This window comes from Dromiciops gliroides, chromosome 3 (genome assembly GCF_019393635.1).
Source record: "Dromiciops gliroides isolate mDroGli1 chromosome 3, mDroGli1.pri, whole genome shotgun sequence".
Taxonomy (NCBI): Eukaryota; Metazoa; Chordata; class Mammalia; order Microbiotheria; family Microbiotheriidae; genus Dromiciops; species Dromiciops gliroides.
In genome coordinates this window covers 23,096,760-23,115,728 of record NC_057863.1, presented here as the reverse complement: position 1 = coordinate 23,115,728, position 18,969 = coordinate 23,096,760, and the positions used below count along the sequence as shown (strand labels likewise).

Here is an 18,969-nt window from a genome sequence, read left to right as displayed (position 1 = left end):
GTTAATTTGCAGAGTAGTATAAACAGGAGGAGGTAAATGAGCACAGATTACCAAAGTTATGACACAACTTATGGTACCAAAGACCAAAAGATGCACCAGACAATCAGTCAGTCAAAAACATTTATTAAATACCTATGGTGTTGAAAGCTGCATGCTTCTCAAAGGGGAGGAAAAAAAGAAAAGAAAACACACTTCTGACATTGAAGGGTTTGTATATTATCAGGTTTGTATATTATCAGTGACTAGAAGCCACTGTTAAATTTTCAGTGTGAGTATTTACACCTCAGAAATCAATAAGCATTATAAATCAGGGCTTTATTTTTTGTTGATTCCCTAGATTTAAGAAAGTGATGGAGCTTGTTTTAATAATGAGAATTACACTTAAATGTTTATGCATACATCCAAAGTGTTCATTATGGTGATTGAACTTTATAATGTTTCCGACATACTCTTTTCTTTTTGCCCAGGGAGCCAGTTGTTAAACATTAACCAGCATACTGTCTACATAGAAAGATGTGATGCAAAGAATAATAGTTGTGATACATAATATGTATTTTTAAAAGTTAAGGGGGTGGCTAGGTGGCACAGTGGATAAAGCACTGGCCCTGGATTCAGGAGGACCTGAGTTCAAATCTGGCCTCAGACACTTGACACTTACTAGCTGTGTGACCCTGGGCAAGTCACATAATTCTGATTACCTTCAAAAAAACAAAAACCAACCAAAGAGCAACAACAACCACAAAACAGAAATAAAACAGCAAGCTCTGTCTGCTTTCCAGTAGAAGGTCACCATGAAGATTGACTCAGCTGTCCATGCTCAAAACCTTCTTAGCACTCTCATTTGCTTCTCCTCTCTGATTGGTGGGCAGAAGAGTAAAGCAATACATTTCTTTGCAAATTTTCCTGGAGGTCTCAGAGGTTTCAGAGATCTCTAGTGGTCTGTTCATTTCCTAATCATTCACTCCTCTGCTTGGTTTCAACTTCATCAACATAATAACCCTGTATGAGGTACTCTTTTCCCCTAACTTTCTTTTGTGTATTGTTTTCTCCCAATCAATTGTAAGCTCCTTGAGGGTAAGAACTGTCTTTCTTTTATTTATTGGTATCCCCAGTGCTTAGCTCAGTGCCTAGTGCATAGAAGACACAATAAATATTTATTTTATTAAATTGGTGTGGGTTCAAGGAAGGCTTAGTGGAAGTGGTCTTCCAAAGATGAATAGGAGAGGGAACCACTCACGAATATTGAGAGTCCAGAAACAGGATGACAAGATTCTTCTTCAATAGTGCTTGAAACTTTTTTTTTTTTTGGCACTAGGGAGGGAGTGGCAGGGGGTGAGGTGTTTTGTTCTGTGACAGATCTCTTACTTTGTAAGTTATGTCGAAGTATATTTTTAGCAAGTGAGAAGAATTAGCTTCTGCTAATATGAACTTCCCCCTGCAAATCAGAATCACAATAAAGAGAAAGGAGATAATTCATCCTATTTCCTTCTCATCTTTTATTATCTGTGATCTATTCAAGGACTTGACCAGTGTCACTGAGATCTGAGGACCCTCCATTCCCCTGATGTCAGAGGCTCTCATTAGATCCTTTTGCATCCAATTTCCCCCCTGCTGACTCTTGGGTTGTTGATGAGAAGCCATTAGTAACTCATTGCCCCCAGGCCCTGGCACAGTGGAGACCAAGCTGTACTGAAGCAATCTAGTGCCCCACAGTGAGCTGTACCCACTGGGCACCATAGCAGCCAACAGGACTCCATGACCTGGCAGTTTCTAATGGCATCATTGCCACCGTGCCTGTCATTGCTCCATGGATACTAATCTTCCCCTTGAGTCAATTTGGTTTTGTAGCTCATCTCACCTCCCACAGAAAAGAGAAAGGCAACAACAGCAAGACAACCCTTGGTCAAATCAATTATCGAAACTTTGGAATAATTTAGACTGAGGGCAGAGCAGCTTCCTCCCTTGACAGAGTTTTTCTTAACAGGAAAAAAAAAACAAACGAAACACACAACTATGAGCTGTTAAGATGTAATTCACAACAATTTCTATACTAATTCATTCTGACAAGGGGCTGATTCAAAAATAAATGGATACAATAAAAGCAATATTAATAGGATACTTACATATTTAGGTGCTGTAGGCAAGTCCAAGGAGACATTCTGGTTTAAGAATCTGCATGATTTTGTTTGAAGGATGCAAATAGGTATAAGATTGCTAGGAATTGAAACTCCCTCTTTATCATGCACTCTATCACGCAGCAAGCTGGCGAAAGATGGACCATAGGTGAGGATTGCTGCTAAGGTTATGAAACAGAGGATTAATTTCATAATGAAATACAGGGGATACATTTTAAATAATTACTGAGTGTCATAAGAATAAACGATTTAGAACTAGAGGTTACCCAGTAGGTCACTGAGTCTCCAAACCCATTTTGCAGATGAGGTTCAGGGAAAAGAAGTGAGTCCTCCAGTGTAACATAAAGAATGAGCAAACCTAAGATTCAAAGCCATCTACTTTATTCTACCTGTGCTGCCACAAAATGCTTACGTTAATCTCTTACTTTTATATTAGTCATGAGTAAATAATTTGAAACGGGATATGGGTTTGCAAGTTGAGGATCCAACCTTGGGACTGAGAGCACTAGAAATATACTTGATGAGGAAATAGCAGTTTTTTTTAGATCGAATATCATTATTCAACTTGCTTTGAGTGAAAGGGAAAAACTTGAATGATCAACAATATTATGATTTCTATTGAGTTCATCCATTTATAAACTGTCAAAAAAGATAAGCTTCATAATGCTTTCAACTTTTATTAAACAGGAGGGTAACAGATCTCGAAAGCTTAATTGAGATCTCAACCTGATTTATACCAAACCATTTGATGTGGTACTCATGTAAATCGATCCTTTTCTTTGAGGGGAAAAATGATGATGAACCTACTTTAATATCTATTTATCTTGCCACTCTGTAGAAAAATGAATCAAAAGAAAGTGAGGCACTGAATATGACTAACAGCGTAACCAATATTTGACATCTTTTTTCTACCATTTTTATTCACAGGGGATAAGAATATTGCATCATTAGTCCTTTGGAAACAAGATTGGTCATTACATTAATCAGAATTCTGATGCTCAAAACTTCTCTGAATCATCCTATTGTTCTGATGGAAAAAAATCATATTCTGCTATATTCACTTGCCACAACTGGTTTAGCCATTCCCATAAATCAGTGGGTAACCAGCCCCTTCCCTGTGGTTTCTTTTGTTGGTGTTGGTTTTGCTAAAAAGAAAAAAAACATTGTAATGACTATTTTGGTATAAATGGGGCCTTTCTTTGTGGTATTAAAATATCAATCAGGGGCAGTTAGGTGGGGCAGTAGATAGAGCACTGGACCTGGATTTAGAAGGACCTGAGTTCAAAACGGGCCTCAGACATTTGACACTTACTAGCTGTGTGACCCTGGGCAAGTCAATTAACCCTCATAGCACCCCCTAAAATGTCAATCAGTCAACAGTTTATCAACAAACATTTATTAAGTTATTATATGCCAAGTTTTGGGGTACAGACAAAAAAAAAGATGAACAAGCCCTCCAATCAAGGAGCTAACATGCTAACATATGCTTATAAAGATATATACAAAATAGAGACTGTTTCAAAGTAAAGAAAAAAATACCTTAATAACAGTACTTGTGTGATTGTTGCCTGCTAAAAGTGAAAAGTTTGAGGATAGATTTTAATGGAAATCTATAGTAATACTCCATTGATCATCTCCCCAACTCGAAGCAATCGCTGTTGTTATAGAAGAACATGTTTTGATTGGTTCAAACAATCAGACCACAATGGGAATAGAACTTGTTTATCTCCTTAAATCAATTAGAGTCATTGTGTGAAAAGATTAGGTTATGCCTTAAGAAAACTATATAAAAGCCTTTTTTCAGAACGAGGTGGAGAGGTTCTGAGGGTCTGGATTCAGGAGGCTACACAAGCATGGGATCTGAGCACGCTTCTGAGAAGCCAGGGAAGGCCTGAGCTCTGGCAGATAAGGGAAATATTGAGCATCATCAGAGGTTCACCTCTTTCAAAGCAGATGAGAGATTGAAGGAAATCTCCTGAAAAGGTTTGCTCTCTCCCTGACATCTTCCCCCAGTGGCTGTCTATCCATAAACAACATAATATCGTTTTCTGTATTATTATCTAAAAGTTTCCAATAAATGGAATTTTGACTCAACTACAGGGAATTCGTGGGTTTACCAGAAACAAATATAAATGTAAAGTTAGGCAGAGAGCCCAATCTTTGCCTGGTTGTTAGAAATTCCCTTAACTGGAGGCTTAGAACAATTCTAACTGAACTAAAAACATTTTCTGTAAAATAAACTCCTTAAAAATGAATAGGAGGAAATCATGTGGTTCTTAGGGGTCATTATATTTTTGGCTAAGCTTAAAATAAACTTAATTATTGTGAGAGGGAGCTGGGCGGCACAGTAGATAGAATATTGGACCTGAAATCAGGAAAACATGAGTTCAAATCCAGTCTCAGACACTAGCTGTGGCATCCTGGGCAAGTCACTTAACTTCTGTCTCTATATGACTCAATTTCCTCTCCTATAAAAATGTCAGGGGGGCAGGGAGGGGAACTTACTTATAGCACTTACATCTTAGGATTATTGTAAGCATAAAATTATATAATATTTGTAATATAATAAAGTGCTTTGCAAGCCTTAAACTTTACTAGTTATTATTTTATCATTATAAAACAATATTGGCTTTGGGGAAGAAAGAATTGACTTTCCTTTCCTGAACAAGCCTTCATTATGATGGCCAAGTATGACTCTAACCTGTCCCTCTTGCTAAGTTGCCCTTGCTAGGAGGATCACAGAGAATTTCAAAGGTGCCTTTCCTGGGTACCTGTTAACCCCTTGTTTGCCTGCTTTTTGACACCACCCAAAAATACTGCTGCTAAGAATGTTAAGCTTTCCCATATTGTAAACTCCACTTTGCCTCTGATTCATGGACTCTCCTGGGGCTTCCCAGGGCATCTTGTATCCTCTAATAGAAACTTAATATTTTGAATTACTGACCTTAGCCTCCCAAATGATGTTTGATTTTTTAAAATAGCTGGCAGGAGGAAATTCCATGAAACAACAACAGCAATTGTTAATGTCTTTCCAATACATCACCTTCTCAATTTCATTACAGCTGAATTTCAGGCTTTGGGACCCCAAAGTCAGTTTCAAACAACCAAAGAGGAGTAAGGAATTACAAAAAGAAAGGAAAAAAATTTGAGGCTTTTAGCTTCATGAGATTTTTGTCTCCTGGGTTTTCTTATTTTTCTGACACTGACAAAAATTTCACTCAATGGAGAGGGCCCCCAATGACTGGGAGGTGCATCTGATTTGCTTCTTTTGGGACACTGTTCATCCACATGACAGCTCCTGAAGAACAGCCTGGCTTTTGAGATGTTTCAAAATTGTTATGATAACATATTCAATTTTCCTTTGTTTGTAGTAACTAAATTGATAGGAAAAAGAAACATTTTCTGCGCAGATATTTTCCTTCAAACCCGTGTCTGTGAAACTCCCCAGATTAATAGATCAGTTGCTGTACGGTGAGCTGGAAGCAGTCTGAGGAAGGCATCAGTGAGGATGATTAAATTAAAAACTGAGTGCTGCCCTCTCCATCCACCCCACTTCTCACACACATACACATACACACCTGGGTGGTAACAAGGAGTGGCTGTTTACATCTTCCACTGAAAAATAAAAACAAGCACAAACATACTTCACTGGAGCAAATGCATTTCATTACAGCCACAGTGAGCAGAACATAGAGCCCTGTTGAACAGGCATCAACACATGGCATTCAACAGGTAGATCACTTCACTCCAAGTTACACCAAAGGACTCCCCATCTGCCTTGGCCTGACCAAGCAGAGCTAAAGTTATTATAACAACGAATCACACTGCTAAAGCACATCACGGTTTTTATGTGCTTTCTTACCAACAAGCCCTGTCTGCAAGGTAGGTGACCTTAAGCCTTATTATCTCTATTTTTCAGAAGAGGGAACTGAAGTTGAGAGAAGGGAAGGAACTTTTTAACACTCATATAATCAATCAATAGATGAGTCTTGCTAGCTGTCCCCTATGCCTGGAACCTCTACCTCCTCCTCCTTGAATACTAACCTCCATGGCTTCGCCTAAATCCTAGCTAAAATTCCACCTTCTTCTGGAAGCCTTCCCCCATCCTCCTTAATTCCTATGCCTTCTCTCTTTTAATTATTTCCTATGTGCTCTCTCTCTCTCTCTCTGTGTATAGATGTATATGTGTATGTGTATATCTGTATATCTATCTATCTATCTATCTATCTATCTATCTGTCTGTCTATTATTGTATATTGTCTACAACATTATATTGTGAGCTCCTTGAGAGCAGGGACTATCTTTTGCCTTTTTTTGTATCCCCAGTGCTTAGCACAGTTCCTAATACATAGTAGGTACTTCACAAATGTTTATTGATTGTTTGAGCATCTATTAAACACCTATTATATGCTAGACATCATACTTAATAAATTTTGGGATTGCAAAAACAAAAGTGAATCAGTCTCTGCCATTGAGAATTTAATAATCAAGCCCAGAGAGATATTAATGCATATAGGTTTACACACTGCAGATACAATGTGATTTGATGGAGGAGGTAGTACTACCTGGGGCACTGACAAAACTTTCAAAGATGGCGCTACTTGAGAGAAGCCTTGGAAGAAAAAGTTTTCAGAGCAAATGCCAGTCACCCTAGGGGTTACATGAGTGTATACTGGTCCGATATGAAGCTGAGTGGCAGCTAGGTGGCATAGTAGATCGTGAGGGACTCAGAGTCAGGAAGACCTGAGTATTAATTCTGTCCCAGACACTTGCTAGTCCTGTAATCCTGGGCAAGTAATTCAATTTCACTTAATCTCAGCTTTCTCATCTGCAAAATGGGGATGATAATACAAGAATCCATGCTTTCCAAGCATGAAATGAGCTTCTTTGAAAAGTGGAGAAAATATCTCCTAGGATATTTTCAACTGGAGGCTGGAAAACCACTTTAAACCCCCCTTTTTTGTGAATGCCTTTCAAACTTTCAAATTCTATGATTCTATGATTTACATTCTCTTCTCTCTGGCCTCCTCAAATACATATACATACATACATATATGCATATATATATATATATATACACATACACATATATATATATGTATATATCTATGTAGGCAGAATAATAAGGTTTAGGAAGTGCTTTAGAAATATTTTCTCATTTGATCATAACAACACCCCAGAAGGCAGGTATTATTTTTATCCAAATTTTACCGATGAAGAAACTGAGTCAGAAAAAAGGTAAGTGACTTGCCCAGGGTCACACAGCTAGTAAATGTCTCACACCACATTTGAACTGATGTCTTTCTGACTTTAGATCCAGGGTTCTATTCGCTGCTCCATCTAGCTGTTCCCTGTGTTACAGAAAACATGCATTTGTGGAATGAATGAATAAAAGAATTGTCAAGTTATTGTGTAGGAAGCAAATCAAATCAGGTGACATATAATAGAAGAGGGAAAATTCCTGGAACAAGTCTGATGTTTTTGAAAGGTTGAGAATCTCATCTCTATTCTTAGCATCCCACTAAAATATCTCCTTGAGGATAGCTGAAGATGGAAACATTAGAAAATGTTGTTTGGTAGAAAGGTAACTCCTTGAAAACAATAGGTTTCTCATTTTCAAAGAAAAATAAATATGATGGAGATGACTGCTAACCACCACGTTTTCATATGAAACATATTAAATATTTTCCAATTAGATGTAAAAATGTTTAATTTTGAGTTCCAAATTCTCTCTTTCCCTCTTGTCCCTCCTCCTGCCTTGAGAAGCCTTGCAAGCAATTTGATATCTGTTACACATGTGAACATAAACATTTTCCATATTAACCATGGCAATGTGAATTAGAGTCAGTGGGTTTTCCCCTCATAGGAGGTCCTTGAGTAATGACTCAATGATCACTTGACAGATATGTTTTAGAGAGAGACTATTCCATTTCAGGTATGATTTAGTCTAGATAACCTCTGAGGGCTTTTAAACACAGAATTTCTAAGATTCTTTGAATCGCTTTTATATACAACAAATCACAGACTGGACCCTTTCCCATATATCTAGAAGTGCTATGGAACATAAGCCCTTGGGTATGGAGAATAAATGGTTTTCTTTCCTGCTTACACCCTCATGGTCCCAGCTTCTGTTTTCTTTGCTTTCACTCCTTGAGAGAGTAACAGAAGATGATCCTACCCCATGTATATTTACAGTCAATAAGTACACATGGAAGAGTTTCAGAATACCTTCACTAGTCCCCCCCCCCAATCCCTTTCTTCTAACCTAGTGACCCCTATAGTCTCTAAGATAGAGTTACATTAGATAACGGTCAAGCACCAACACCAAAAGCGCTACTAAATAATGGCCATGGCATTGTATCCCCCAAGGGGAATGAAGAGAAAATATATGATAAATATAGTTTCTTTCTTTAAAAATCCTCAGCTTTGGGGGCAGCTAGGTGGTGCAGTGGATAAAGCACCAGCTCTGGATTCAGGAGGACCTGAGTTCAAATCCATGCTCAGACACATGACACTAGCTGTGTGACCCTGGGCAAGTCACCTAACCCCCATTCCCTCGCCAAAAAAAAAAAAAAAATCATTATCTTTGCTGGTATAGTCTATCTAGTCCTCATCGTGTTTATGCTCCATCAGAGTAGTGAGAGGGACAGTAATGTACTCTATGCTTTTATAGATGGGGCAATCAAGGCCAAGCATGATGAGGGGGCTGATCAAACAATACTCCGTTCCTAAAGCTTATGACTCACAAGTCCTGAATCACCATCATTTGTGTGATGCTACTGCTGTCACTGGAGTTAAATGGTTTCCAATATACTCACCTCAGTCTTACTGCTCCATCCATTCCTTTTCACCACTTAAGTAATGCTAAATATCACGTACAATATCCCTGATTCGTGACAACCAAAGGGATGCCTAGACAATAAAGCAGGAAGGAACTAGGGAGAACAGTGTAAGGGAGGTTACTTGCTTGTGAGGGGTGGATGACTCATACTGCAAAGGATCATAGCTGCTCTTTTATCAGTTTCTTCTGCCTATTGATTCATTGTGACAACTTAGGTCAACAGATTCAATTATATCTAATCTAATCCGATCCAACAAGCTAAGTATCTATAATTTGAAAATTGAAAGGCAGGTGGATAGGGGGAATAGGGCCTTGGTTGTTAAAACCTGGGTTCAAGGGCAGCCTTTAATGAATACAAATTTTCTGGGTGACATTTGCAAAACGATTTAACCTAATAATTTCCCCAGGGAAATTACTAGGACTGTAATTAATCAACCAGTGAACACTTAGTAAGTGTATACTATAAAGATGGCCAAAGTAAAGATAGGGATCTGTGGCTCTCCCAAATTCTCTTCCTTCTCTCCAAATTTTCAGAATACTCCTCTTTCCTGATTTTCCTTCTACCTCTCAGACCATTTCTTCTGTATAGTCTTTGCTAGATTTTCTCCAGATCACATTCTCTAACCAAAGGTCTTATGTCCCAGTATCTTGTCCTGATATTTCTTCTCTTCTCCCTCTATATTACTTCCCTCAGTCTTATCATCAACTCCCACACATTTAATTATAATGTCTATGGTGATGAATCTCAAATCTACATTTCCTTTACACATCTCTCTGCTAACCTCCAATCTCACATTTGCAACAACCTTTCGGACATCTCAAAGTGCGTGTCCAATAGATATCTTAAACTCAATATGTCCAAACTTAGTTCAATCTCTTTCCCTCTAAATCCTTTCCTCCTATTACCTTTCTTTTCCTATTCTAGTAGAAGGCACCACCAACCTCCCAGTTCCTCAGAATAGCAACCCAGAAATCATCCTGGATTCCTTACTTTCTCTCACCTGTCTTCACCCTAGCAGCTGCTAAGGCTGCTGATTTTTATCTTTGCAACATCTCTAAAATATACCCCCCTTCTTTCCTCTGATACCTCATCACCTCATTTCTGGATTATTGCAATAACCTTCTGGTGGCGCTGCTTGCGTCAAGTCTCTTTCCAATCCAACATCTTCTCTATTTAGCCACCAAAGTGATTTTCCTAAAGTGCAACTCCCACCGATGGCTCCAAGAAGTTTGAGAATGTGAAGCAGCCGTACCCTGGTAAACATTCACCCTGAAAATTTAACAATTTGCTTGCCTATTGGAACCCAGTTGAAACTGGATCCAGTGCACCACCAGATATAGTCAAAACATCTACAGCCTTGCCATTTCCAAAATAATCCATAATTTGATGGTGAAGCAAATTCACAGAATTCACTGAAAGGTATTACAAGTTCCTGTTGTGGTTATTATGATTTGACTTTTAACAAAATTATTCAATAGATCAAAACACCCCCCTCAAGGCTTTCCTCCAACACAGTTTCTCCCTTGCATATGTTGAAATCATATGAAATTACTTGAAAGATGCAACAGTAGAGATAACTTTGTTTGCTAGGCCTTTGATCACTAATAGAAAGGGAGGCAAAAAGGATATACACTCTTCAAAGACATCGGACACTGACATAATTCAGCAAAAGTGATTTTTCTAAAGAAAAATCTGCCTGTGGCATTCCCTAACCCACTCCAGTGACTCCTTATTATATCTGGAATCAAACATAAATTCATCCATTTTGCATTTGCATCCCTTCATAACTTGACACCTTCCTACCATTCCAAGCTTCTATCATTTAAATCTCCTCTATGCTCTCCACAATCCAGCCACACTCTGCTCTCTGCTGTTTGCCACACCTGCCATTCCAACCCCAGACTCCTTACTTTTTCACTGATTGTTCTCCATTTCTGGGCTGCTCACTCTCCTCTTCCCCAACTCCCAATTTCCTTAAAGTCTCAGCTTAAATTACACCTTCTTCAAAATGTCTTGTCCTTTCCCCTTTCCCCCACTGATGGTACATTCTTTTCTGAGATGACCTTGCATCTACATTGAATATACCTTGAATGTACCTGGTTATTTATATGAGGTCCCTGCCTGTACAATGCTTACCTTTTCTGTTGGTTCTTGGAGCTGATTAATCCCTGAAGAATTCATGTTGTGTATTACCCAAAGGGTAGGAGAGATGCATACTACAGGCATGTAAATGATAACCTATGATATCAACAAAGAATTATGAAGCATAAGATCCATAAAGGATATCATCTGAGACCATAAAAAGAAATAGCCTGGTCAGAAAGGAAGGAGTGACACCCAAATGATGGAGAGCTCATGAATGTTCCACTGGCATCCAAGGAGAGGAGATGTGGAAAAACACTACCTCTAGCCTCAGTATATGAGGTGGCTCCACTGTGGATCATGTATAGGAGGATGTGGACAAATGTCCCACTGACTAGAAGGCATGGATTGGATGTCATCCATCCAGCTGGAGGTCATTACAATGTTGATGAGCCCACTAAGATGTCAAAGTATCTAAATTTGTGCCAAACTCTATTTCAGTTTTTCCAGTTCTTCTCTCCTAGAGATACTTTTAAAATGCAGAAAAATCTCCCATTTTGTCTGGAATTTCTCATCTCTAGTCTTCTTTTTATAGTCACAATGTCTCCTGAATCTACACCCCTGCCTCATTCTAAGGGACCCCACAACTACAAACATAGTGTCTTAGTCCATAAGTGCCTACCTGCCTGTGAGGTGGAAAATTAATATATTCTGCTGTGGTGTCCCACATTTCCCTATAAAACACTTGAACTTCTCTAAAGCCTAGGGTGAAGATGAAACCAAGAGTCCTAGTTTCAGATTCAGACTACCAAGTGCTGGAAGTAGCTTTTACAAGACCATAGTAAACTCCCTTCTTCTTCCATGGTTGCATGAACCTCACGTAGGAGGCTCCCTTGGAAGGTGTCAGCCCTGAACTAGTTGGGGAGGTTAATGGGCTACCCTAGTTTAGAAAGTTTTTTTTCCTGACCCAGGTGATGTGGTGGGCTCATTGGACTTTCCTCATTTTGGAGGTGTCAGATGTTGCCCCAGCTTTGGGAATAGATGTGGCCCCATTCTCCAGTGCTTGTTGATCCTGCTTCCTCCAAAATCCTTTAGGTATCTGTGGTTAAACCAAAAAACTTGTCCATAAATGTCACAACATTTTGTGTTTCAGATTTTACTAGCTTGTCTAATTCTTCCATAAAGTTCCTTTAACTACTGAAATCGACTTCACCTAAGGCCTTTCCTGAGTTGTTTGTGTCCTCTGCTAGTTCTAAAAGGAGGCTACAAGGTGTGAATGAGCAACTAGGTGGTTCAGTGGCTAAAGCTCTGGGTTTGGGGTCAGGAAGAGCTGAGTTCACATCTGGTCTCAGACACTTACTAGATGTATGACCCTAGGCAAGTCATTTAACCCATTTGCCTCAGTTCTTCATCTGTAAAATGAACTTGAGAAGGAAATGGAAAACCACTGCCATGTCTCTGCCAAGAAAACCCCAAATAGGGTTAGTCATATACTACTGAAATAACTAAAAAACAACACCAAAAACAACAAACGTGCTGGAGTACTTCTGTCTTGCCTAGCAGACTCTTGCTGATCTACTTTCTATTGTTTAATCACTAACAAGGAGGTTCAATAATTACTGCTTGATAATACATTGCAAGATCTGGCAGTATTAGGTCCTGTTCATTCCAAATATTTTTCATGATTTCAGTTATTATTTACCTAGTTCTATAAAGTAAACTTTAGATTGTTTAACTCATAATGTACTAACCATTTAAATTAAGTGGTATAGTACTGTCATTTTTATTAATATAGCTCCCCAATTCTTAAACTTTTAATACAACTTACCATACTCTACATGGATTCAACACTTTTTTATTGGTCCTCAAAACATATCTAACATTTTTTAATGAGGCAATGGGGTTAAGTGACTTGCCTAGGGTCACACAACTAGTAAGTGTTAATTGTCTGAGGCTGGATTTGAACTCAGGTCCTCCTGAATCTAGGGCCAGTGCTTTATACACTGTGCCACCTAACTGCCGCACATGTAACATTTTTAATGTGTTATCATATGCAACTTACTTTGCAAACTTTAAAGTGCTTATTTCATCATCATCATCATCTTCTCCTTCTTCTTCTCCTTCTCCTTCTTTCCCTCCCCACAAGGAGGGATTTTCTGTGGAAAGCCTCTTTGGGATCTACATCACCTCATCAAGGCTACTATGTTTGCACAGCAAAAACATCCATGACTTCATATTGCCACTAGGACAAAGTACAAATTATCTTGTATTCATATAGACTGTGGATAATATAGACTATGGATTTCCTCTATCCTTCACAAACCTTTATAGTGTGGGATTCTTTCCTATATTTCCAGCTCTACTCCTTGAGTGTTAGAAAGGGGCTGGCGAAGAGAACTTCTGCTTCTGGTGCTCTCATCTCATGTACTTTCTACTCCTTGTGCCTCTCACAGACTGGAAGAGTCATCTTATTCTTTTAAGAGTATTTTATTTTTTCCAATTACATGTAAAGTTTTCATCATTCATTTGAGTTCCAAAATATTCTCCCTCCTTTCCTCCCTTCCCATCTTCCCAAGGTAGTGACGAATCTGATGTAGGTTATACATGTGCAATTGAGTTAAACATATTTTGTAAAATAAGAAACAGAACAAAAGGGAAAAAACATGAAAGAAAAAATAAGTGAAATGTGTATTCTTTGATCTGCATTCAGACTCCATATTGCTTCTCTGGATGTGGATAATATTTTCCATCAAGGCTCTTTTTTTTGTGAGGCAATTGGGGTTAAGTGACTTGACTAGGGTTACACAGCTAGTAAGTGTTAAGTGTCTGAGGCCGAATTTGAACTCAGGTCCTCCTGACTCCAGGGCCGGTGCTCTATCCACTGTGCCACCTAGCTGCCCCCATCAAGGCTCTTTTAAAAATTTGTGTGTATGACTCAAGTTGGCCTCCCAGCTAAATGGGAATGCTTTTCTCTCTGTGTTACATAACTTATTAAGCCACTCGAATCCCAAACTCTATCACACATAAAAATATAATATGGGGTTCACATAGTTGGGACTTGTAATGGTAATTTACTTATTGTGGCTCATTTGCCTTTCAAGCTGAGAACTGTGAAATTCCAAAGATAACTCAATCCTAGGTTTCAATGGTTCACCATGACAAGAGGTCCAGGCAAATTGTAGCATTAAAATCATTTAATTAGGACAAAGTTGGAGGTAAAACCAATTTGGACAATGGCAACCACACTCCCGAATAAGGAAAGAGATCTTCCACTCGAAGGTTTCTCCTGAAATCCTTTGGGACTGTAGCTTCCCTAAACTTCTATTAACCTTCCTTTTCTTGGTTATCTTTACTTATCTTATATGTATTGTCACATATAGCTGCTTGCTACAGGTTGTCTCCACCATTAGACAGTGAGTTCCTTAAGAGCAGGAATTTTTGATTTGTTTTGTTTTGTTTTATTCTGCCTTTCTTGCATCCTCAGTGCTTAGCACCCTGTCTGGTGCTTAGTAGATGCTTAATAAATGCTAGCTGTTTGGCTGACTGAGGCTCTCTTCCTCTGGGTTACAATGGGATGAGGTAGAGGCAGCTTATACTTTTCTTCTTCCTGTAGCTGAATGTAAGGTCCCTGAGGTCAAATACTATTTCTTTTCTTGTCTTTGTATCATCAGTGTCTAACCCAGCACATTATTTAATAAGTGCTTACTAAATTGAATTGTATTAAATATCATTTCTCCTATAAGGAATGGAAAATAGAGGGCAGATGCCACATATAATGTGGAGAAGGAGTCCACAGGATATTAATGATTTTATATAGCTAACAGAGTGGTAGAGAGAGAGGTACAGGAGAAAGCTAAGGGAGGAGTCAGGTCTCAAAGAGATTCAGCCTGCGAAGGTGGCAGTAACAGCAGCAGAAATGAGGAAGACATTAGTAGGAGCACATTTGTTGGGGTAAAATGAAAAGTGTGTTTTTAGACATGCTGAGCTGGAGCTAACAGGGACACGTTGGATTGGAGATGCCCTGCTGGCCTCACCATAGGTAAGATAAAATAAAATATACATTTATAAAATACACACAGAGAACCATATGAGCTCATGCTGGAAAGGCATAAACACTCTATTTTAAATGCTTGAAGTTGGCATCACTACCTTCATGATCTATTTCATACTTCTCAACAATTTGAGCTGATGAACAACTATGATACTTAAAACAATGCTGGATTTGGCATAAAGAATATGAGTTTATATTCTAGTTCCTATCACATACTCCAACGTGATCTTGGGCAGGTCACATGCCATCTCTTGGCTTCAATTTCTGCATCTACAAATGAAGGGGTGAGATTAGATGACCTCTACCATCTGTTGAGCCCTATATGCATAACCTTATTGTCTTATAACAGCAATTAAAAATGAAGTGCCAAGTCCATGATGATGAAGCTAACTTTCAATTGTCTGGTATTAATATTTTATCTTCTCTGGGCTTTTATTCCTGAATTCAGATCAGGCTTCTTTGGGAATGACCTTGTGTTTGTGTTGTTAATGGGCTTGGGAAAAGGCAAGAACTTATCAAAATATATTTTAGGATGACTGACTGAATATTTTAGAGTAAGAAAGAAAAAGGTTCAGTCCTAATAATTTTCCATATTCAGTCATTCTATTACTATAGGGAATTCATAAGCTGTGTGGCAGCACACCAAATTCATTTATTTGAATAGTATTTACAATCAGTAGTAGTCAACATAGTTGAATCAATGGTCCATACCTATAGTATCATTCACCAAGAGATAAAGCCTGAATGACTTGGACAACATGCTGTGTTGTCCAGTTAGACATAAGCCTTTCTACACTTGTAACTTTCTTCTCTCTTTGGTCATTCTAATTTTGCCATGTATTGGAATAGGACTGAGAGCATTGAGAAACACTTAGAAAAAAATGATAGCCATACTCGGTAACAGGCAGATGCTGGCTTTGAAGAGAGCATGGACTTAATGGAAAAGAGTTTGCCAGAACCTACTCTTTAGGAATAATGGGATTGCAGTATCAGTAGTGAAAGTAGCAACAATGAGAGTAGCTCTGTCTATGTAACAGGAATAATAACAGTAGTAGTAGCAGATGGTGGTGGTGCTGGTGCTTCTGGAAGTGATGGCGATGGGGTACTGGTAACTAAATCAGTTAAGGACTGTCTAGCAAATATATAAGAAAGTACACTTACATTATAGTTTTGGCTTCCATCAAGCTAGCTCTATGACTTTTCTCAAAATGCTTCAGCTCTCTGGACCTCAGTTTCCCATTCTTTCAAATAGGAATAACAATTCTTTGCCAATATCAAAAGGTTGTTATAGCATTACATGGAATAATGAAAATCAAATTTTTTAAAGAGAAGAAAATGCTACAGAAATGCATTTGGTTCGTGTAAGTTGAGAAGGTTTTTAACTGCCTACTATATGACTTTGCATAACTCTAGCTTTACAGATTATATTTTTAATGTGACCATTTCTATTTAGAATCTTTATCCATTTTGAGCTTATTGTGCAATATCATGTGAAATGCAATTCTGAAACTAATTCCTATTAAACTGTTTTCCTGTTTTATCAACAATCCTTGGTGAATAAGGAATTTTTCTCACACTGGTTTGTGTTCTTAGAATGATTTAAAATTAAGTTAGTATATTCAATTTTGTTGGATCTTGATTTTCTATTCTATTCCACTAATCTCTCTACCTCTCTGTCTCTCTCTTTCTCATATTTCTCTGTCTCTCTTTATCTTTCTCTGTCTCTTTGTCTCTCTATGTGCCTGTCTGTCTCTAGTTTGTCTTTCTGTATCCCAATACAAAATAATAATGACTAATTTTTAATGTGTGTATATATATTGGGCCAAAAGTCATGAAGGGTCTTTGTTGTTCATTTTTTATTTTTGTTTCTTTTTGTGGGGCAGTGAGGGTTAAGTCACTTCCCCAGGGTCACACAGTTAGTGTCAAGTGTCTGAATCCGAATTTGAACTCAGGTCCTCCTGAATCTGGGGCTGGTGCTTCATCCACTGCACCACCTAGCTGCCCACTGATGTTTTAAAAAGTTTTTGAAAATTAGTTTTTTTCCTTTACTTCTTATACATATATATTCAGGTATATGTATATTTCATACATATATTGTATATAAAGCAATTGTATTATAAATTAAAACAAAAACAAAAAGCAAATAAACTATTAAATATTGAAACCCCTTCATGACTTTGTGACTTGTGGCCCACTATAGTTAGAAATCCAGTAGCCCCAGACCCCTTCTTTCTTATTTTTTTTTTCATTTATTTCCTTTTGATTTATAACTAAATGTTTCATCATGACAGACATACATTTTCCTAAAAGACTACTTCATGGAGAACTCACAGAAGGCAAGTGCTCACGTGGTGATCAGAAAAAAAAGATACAAGGATACTCTCCAAATCTCTCTTAAGAACTCTGTAACTGATTGCATGACATAGGAGACACTGGCACAGGACTGACAGCATGGCATGCCCTCATCAGGGAAGGTGCTGTGCTCTATGAGCAGAGCAGAATTGAAAAAGCTCAAAAGAAATGCAAGATGCACAAATTTAGAGAATCAAACTCAAATGTTCACATGGTTATTTGTGCCTGACCTTTGGTGGAGCATTCCTCAGAGTATTGGTCTGATCAACCATACTTGGACACACTTTAACTTTACCCTAACATGGTGGTATCATGTGGGTCATCTTCGATAAGTACTGTAAATTATGAGATATAAATATGTTTATATATGTGTGTGTATATGTATGTCCATCTGTATAATGTTTTCTTTCAAGATTGTTATTGTTCAGTTGTTGTTTTTCAGCCATATCTGACTCTTTGTGACTCCATTTGGGTTTTCCTAGCAAAGACATTGGAGTGGTTTGCCATTTCCTTCTCCATTTCATTTTATAGATGAGGAAATTGAGGCAAACAGGAATAAGTGGCTTGCCCAGGGTCACACAGCTAGTAAGTGCCTGGAAGATGAGTCTTCCTGACTCCAGTTCCAGGTCCAGTCCTGGCCACCTAGGCCATTTACTCAAGGTACTAAATTAATATTTAATATTGATATTTGTCCATTGTTTTTTCTTCTGTGTTATTTATACCTGGTATATATATATATATCAAGATTTTGTTTATTTAATAGATGATATTTCATAGAGTCCCTCCTATAAGAAGGCATTGCTGATTAATCTAAGTTATTTCTAAGTGGCTAAAGCACCAGTCCTGGATTCAGGAGGACTTGAGTTCAAATCCAGCTTCAGAAACTTGACACTTACTAGCTGTGTGACCTTGGGCAAGTCACTTAACCCTCATTGCCCTGCCCCCCCATAAAACTAAGTTATTTCTCACACTTTATATCATATTGCATTGACTTAAGGTCCTCAAGGGCAGTAAAAGTATTTTTGGTTTGCTTTGGTTTGGTTTGTTTTGTTTTGATGTCATTTTTTAATCCCCAATACTCACTGAACTGGATTTAATTAAAGTGGAAGGATTTTTATCTTGAGAAATGATTATCTTTTCTTGCTGGATTTATAGGTGATGTTATATGATATCAAAGGGAAATATGACAAACACACAGGATAGTACTGGGAATAAAGTTCAAGACAAGTAGTCAAGAAGACCTCCATTTATATCATCCTTGTTTCCACCTTCTGATATGAGCAAGTCACCATCCCTCAGTGCCCTGGACAAAGTTGCAAGACTAAAAGGTGTAGGTTGTAAACAATTTACATTGGTGGAGGGAGTTTCCACACTGGAATCTTGTTTCATCAATGAAATGATTCCTATCAGTCGCAATTATTTTTTTGTTTTTTGTGTTTTTTTTTTAATAAGGCAAAAAGGGTTAATTGACTTTGCCCAGGGTCACACAGCTAGTGTCCATTGTCTG

At 38.1% G+C, this 18,969-nt stretch overlaps 1 protein-coding gene across 1 annotated transcript in view; it reads right to left on the bottom strand.

Annotated features, from left to right (window-relative positions):
• LOC122747093 (bax inhibitor 1-like) overlaps positions 1-18,969 on the bottom strand; it is a 72,518-nt gene that overhangs the window by 51,829 nt on the left and 1,720 nt on the right. The window contains exons 2-3 of the mRNA XM_043993317.1: positions 11,742-11,821; positions 11,114-11,215 (exon numbers count right to left, since the gene is read on the bottom strand). Coding sequence (XP_043849252.1) covers positions 11,114-11,215; positions 11,742-11,821 — 182 coding nt within the window. The remainder of the gene's footprint in view (positions 1-11,113; positions 11,216-11,741; positions 11,822-18,969) is intronic.